This window comes from Berghia stephanieae, chromosome 2 (genome assembly GCF_034508935.2).
Source record: "Berghia stephanieae isolate SIO BIC M18660-M18661 chromosome 2, UCSD_Bste_1.3, whole genome shotgun sequence".
Lineage (NCBI taxonomy): Eukaryota > Metazoa > Mollusca > Gastropoda > Nudibranchia > Aeolidiidae > Berghia > Berghia stephanieae.
In genome coordinates, this window is record NC_088361.1 from 23,397,167 (window position 1) to 23,402,979 (window position 5,813).

Sequence of the window (5,813 nt, forward strand, 5' to 3'; positions counted from 1 at the left end):
GGACACTACTCTTTCACTAATCTCATTCCCTATTTCATACACTCAGTTGACATCAAGAAATTAAAGACATTACAGTCCAACCTGCTTATCACAACATGGATAAGACTGCCGATTAAAAGGACGTGATGAAAAAGTAAGACAAAGGGGAATTGGTTCAAATAGAGAACAGATGTAAATTCGAAGAGCACGCTATCAGTGTACTTAGTTTGAGATCACCTAAACGTCTCATCCTGACACGAGCGAAGGTCTCTACTAGGAGGAATACACTCAAAAGTTTACAAATCATATATTTAAAATGTTAAAAATAACAGTGCATAACAGAGAGATGATTTACAAGGATAAATATATGATCTCCCAAAACTATAACTATACATTCGGCTAGCCAAGGACTCCGGCCAGGGTCAGAATCTCATTCCAAGACAAAGACAAAAAGATACAGGGGGATAGAGAGACAGCAAGTACCTCCCTACCCACAATGGCAGGTCGGAACACCACCCAGAATGAACGTAATGTCCCTTAATCAGATGTACAAGATGTATAAGAAAAAAACATAATATATTAAATGTGATTGTAAGTAATTTGTACAGTATATGTCAGATTATTTATTTACACAGACAAGGAGGAAAACAACAGAAGTGCTGACTTGATGTGATAAATATCCAGTCCTGTTGGGGTTCGATAGTTGCTCTCCCATAAAGACTGGGTAAAATAGGATTTATCACGACTCCTTTATCTTAAATAGCCAATCAGTGTTACTATTTGATGCATCATATAGGCATCCCATAATATAATGGCATGAAAGTTTTGGATAAAGTTTTACTAATATAAATGCACTTTAAAAACAAACTACAACAAAAAATATTGTAATAACAACATTCAATTCCACATTATTAAATATTATGTTATTTACAAGTCCGATAAAATGATTTTATCTGAATTTTTGAGTACGTACTTTTGACCTGAATGGTGGTTGTGGTGATCGGGATGGTGGTGGTGGTTAAGGTGGCAGAGCTGCTTACATAAAATTTGAAATATTCGTAGTTTCCCAGGGGAAATTAAAAAAAGAAAAAGTCACTTTGAATAGCTTTAGAAATAAATAATTTGTCCTCAGCATGATTCAAAAACGCTCCAAAGTCCTCAATATGATTCTAAGGAACTAAACTTTCCTTTTCAACAAGATGTTTTGAGTCAGAGGCAAATGTTGTTCTGTAGCTAAAGCCAAAAATTCGTATCGCTACTAAATTTTCGTAGAACTAGACAAGTCTGTGGTGGCTGTAGGAGAAACAGAACTAGTTGTGGACTGGTTGTGGTGATCAGAGCTGGGACAACAGTCATAGTGGCAGTGATGAGAACAGGCAGTCTTGGAAGTACTAGTACCAATAACAGCTACAATTAGTCATATCAATAGGAATTGTTGTCTTTGCCAAAAGCAATAATAATAATAGTAATAATAATAATAATAATAATAATAATAATAATAATACAATAATAATAATAATAATAATAATAATAATAATAATAATAATAATAATAATAATAATAATAATAATAATAATAATAATAATAATAGATATATAGATAGATAGATGACAAAACAATAAAAAATAATTTGGTAAGTTTTAAAATCCCTGTTAGTGTTATAAGAAATAGTGACGATGTAACAGAATGAAAACGTAAGGATTTGGAACGTTTCTGTGATACCTGTCGTGTCTTCTTTTCCTTCAGATCATAGGATTTCTGACCAAAATGAAAAAATGGTGACAACATACAATTTATTCCAATTGTTATTATTATTATTATTATTATTATTATTATTATTATTATTATTATTATTATTATTATTATTATTATTATTATTATTATTATTATTATTATTATTATTATTATTATTATTATTATTATCATCATCATTTGTGAATAGAAATTCTTTTACCTTAAGTCAGTATTAACAAAAACCCAAGCTGCAAATGGGAGACTAACGAGGCATTGATGTCCTGAGACTGTTTCTGTTATGCATAAAAATGAAATATGTGATAAGGGACGAGGAAGATGGGGTGACAGGACAGGTGTGTAGATGGTAAGTGAGAAGAGATAGTGACCAGGTCCTGGATCATTAGGTAAAAATGTCGCGTGCTGAGAGTGATATCAACAATGTAACTTGCTGGCTTTCATCATCTTAGTATTATTACAGCACACCCACACCCACACCCACACCCAAAGGGGAACCTTATTCCACCTCTGAATGAGACAAAACACACTAAACATTATACCTGATTATAATGAGACCTTACTGAAACCACCCGCGTTTATCCCCCTCACACTCTCCTTCATACTCTTAGTAACATACTCTACACATAATCTCAAAAACATGGAAATTCAGAACAAATAGGCCGAGTCCCGACGTTTGACATTTCTGTGCTGCATTGTAAATATTGTATATAGATAGCCTAATTATTATTTACTTCAGCCACGTGACTTTCTCAAAATACTTGAGATGAAAAATCTTGATATTCCATTTAGAGTTAGAGACTAGTACAAAACATCCCATTATGGAAGTGAAAGAGTCGGCAATCCGTACATTCAGATTGTGTAGATGAGAGCAGTAGATGAGTGTCATTCAATCATCGTCGTCATTCAATCATCGTCGTCATTCAATCATCGTCGTCATTCAATCATTGTCGTCATTCAATCATCGTCGTCATTCAATCATCGTCGTCATTCAATCATCGTCATCATTCAATCATCGTCGTCATTTAATCATCGTTGTCATTCAATCATCGTCGTCATTCAATCATCGTCGTCATTCAATCGTCGTCGTCAATACAAATAGTTGAGTGTCATTCAATCATCGTCGTCAATACAAATAGTTGAGTGTCATTCAATCATCGTCGTCAATACAAATAGTTGAGTGTCATTCAATCATCGTCGTCAATACAAATAGTTGAGTGTCATTCAATCATCGTCGTCAATACAAATAGTTGAGTGTCATTCAATCATCGTCGTCAATACAAATAGTTGAGTGTCATTCAATCATCATCGTCAATACAAATAGTTGAGTGTCATTCAATCATCGTCGTCAATACAAATAGGTGAGGCAGCCTTTCCAGTGCCTGTGGTCAGAATTTTTTGTGATGTACTACCGTAAGTTCCTCCTGGCTCTACCTTATCGCCATCTTTAAAAGTGGCCGTTATTTCTTGGATTACACCTGGGGAAAAATATTGATAAGAGTTAAATTGACAGTGATGGCATTTAGGCTAGTTTGTGAAAATATGAAGAATGAAGAACCATTATAAGTAAATAAAAAAGTACTTCAAATTAAAAATGATGAGGATTGGTCTCATATTGGGATCAATAATGTGACCAGTCCAAAATCTTAATCTAATCTTTTTTTTTTTTTCAAATAGGTTTTTTTAAAAAGATTAAGTGCCTTTTTCGTCATAATCAAAGACTGTTTAAAAGTAAAAGTCTATTTGCAATCAGACTTTTTGGGAAACAGCTTTACTAGTATAAATGTCTTGAGAAAAATATTATATTTTGATCCTTGAAACATATCCAAATATTGTAAAAACAAAAACATGTACAAAAATACGCCTATTACAATGAGTTGCTTGCCTAAAATTCACTATGCTAAGAAGAGAAATAGCTCTGTTGCAAATTTACATCAAAGTCAAATTCAGAATTGAAAAGATGATTCAAAATGGTTCTGTCCTGTTACCAGATCAGTGGTTTAAACAAAGTAAAATTTATAAAATTCACACTCACTTCCATAGTAAGTTGCAAGCTTATCAGATTTCTCTTGCTCTGCTTTTGACTTCTTCAGTTGGTCTCTTAAAGCTTTAAGCGTCTCTGAAAAATACACAAAAAGTAATTAATATTACATAAAGCACACTTCAGAACAGTGTGGAGAGGTCACTATATTAAAAATGTATAGAAATGTATAGAAATGTATAGAAATGTACAGAAATGTATAGACATGTATAGAAATGTATAGAAAGGTATAGAAATGTATAGAGAGGTATAGAAATGTATAGAAAGGTATAGAAATGTATAGAGAGGTATAGAAATGTATAGACATGTATAGAAATGTATAGAAATGTATAGAAAGGTATAGAAATGTATAGAAATGTATAGAAATGTATAGACATGTATAGAAATGTATAGAAATCTATAGAAATGTATAGAAAGGTATAGAAATGTATAGAAGTGTATAGAACTGTATAGACATGTATAGAAATGTACAGAAATGTACAGAAATGTATAGAAATGTACAGAAATGTATAGAAATGTATAGAAATGTATAGAAATGTATAGAAACGTATAGAAATGTACAGAAATGTATAGAAATGTATAGAAATGTATAGAAATGTATAGAAATGTACAGAAATGTATAGAAATGTATAGAAATGTATAGAAATGTACAGAAATGTATAGAAATGTATAGAAATGTACAGAAATGTATAGAAATGTATAGAAAGGTATAGAAATGTACAGAAATGTATAGAAATGTATAGAAATGTATAGAAATGTATAGAAATGTACAGAAATGTATAGAAATGTATAGAAATGTACAGAAATGTATAGAAATGTATAGAAATGTACAGAAATGTATAGAAATGTACAGAAATGTATAGAAATGTATTATAGTATCGGGTATGGAGACGTGCCAGATTAAAACAGAGAATTAAAATATCGAAATGGGATCCAATTGACATGGCACCCTCTGCCTGGAGGGGGAGGAGGAGAGGAGAGAGAGAGAGAGAGAGAGAGAGAGAGAGAGAGAGAGAGAGAGAGAGAGAGAGAGAGAGAGAGAGAGAGAGAGAGAGAGAGAGATCAGTTTTCAGTCGCACTTAGCCACTGAGCTATCCAGTCACACTGTGCAGAGTTTTGAATATTTTGTGAAGGGAAAAATTGAATACATTTCATAATTCTGTCCCCGCAGTTTTTCGCTGCCGCAAATTTCACCTTTTACCGCAAAAAGCCGCACATTTTTATTTGGCTGCAAAAAGCCACAATTTTCGCTGTTTTTAGGCTAAATTGACGATTTTTTGTTGAAAAAAAAAAACAAAAGCTATGAAAAATTGTGAAAAGACGGCGACTTTCAATGCTAGCATCCAAAATTGGCACAAAATATGTTCTCTTAAAATATTTTTCATGAAATGCAATTTCATTTTTAGCCACAAGTTGCACTTAGTTTTCATGATATGATTATGATTTTTCATGATTTTTTCCACTTTTTTTCATTCAAAAACCCATTAGGCCCATATTGAAATATAAAGCAATGATAATATTACTCAAAATTGGATAGTAAGTAGAGAATACAAATTTAATGTGCCCCCATTGGAAAATGGATTTTGTTTCTCTTTCCTTGTAAATAGTTATTTTTTTCCTCTCCTTAATTAGTTTTTCAAATTTTGAATTTTTTATGCGATTGTTCGCTTTGATTTCCCAAATTTTAAGAAGCTAAATGGTTAATAAAATATTTTGATTACTTCCTTCTTTTTTTTACTTACTTACTTACTATGGCTATTATTATAATATTATTTCAAACCATTCAAAATGTAAATAAATTCATGTTGACATGTTGTGACATCAATATTCTACAAAATGCGTTATTTGTGTCAATTTTTTAATGTACATGGTGGCGTTTTAATTGTTTGATTTTTGTAAAACTAGCAGCAAATCTTTGGCAAATTTTGCTATTTTGATGGCAAATTTTATCATTTTTTATGGCAAATTTTGGCGTTTGAAATGGCAAAAATAAATGCGGGGACAGTTAATTCCCTGATATGATCATAGCATTTCGAGGATAGCC

General features: G+C 31.9%; 1 protein-coding gene across 1 annotated transcript in view; it reads right to left on the reverse strand.

Moving 5' to 3' along the window:
* Window positions 1-2,137: 2,137 nt before the first annotated feature.
* The window catches only part of LOC144964515 (uncharacterized), a 21,135-nt gene continuing 17,459 nt past the window's right edge, over window positions 2,138-5,813 (reverse strand). The window contains exons 4-5 of the mRNA XM_078898899.1: window positions 3,764-3,847; window positions 2,138-3,206 (exon numbers count right to left, since the gene is read on the reverse strand). Of these exons, the coding sequence (XP_078755025.1) occupies window positions 3,064-3,206; window positions 3,764-3,847 (227 nt within the window). The 3' untranslated portion in view covers window positions 2,138-3,063. The remainder of the gene's footprint in view (window positions 3,207-3,763; window positions 3,848-5,813) is intronic.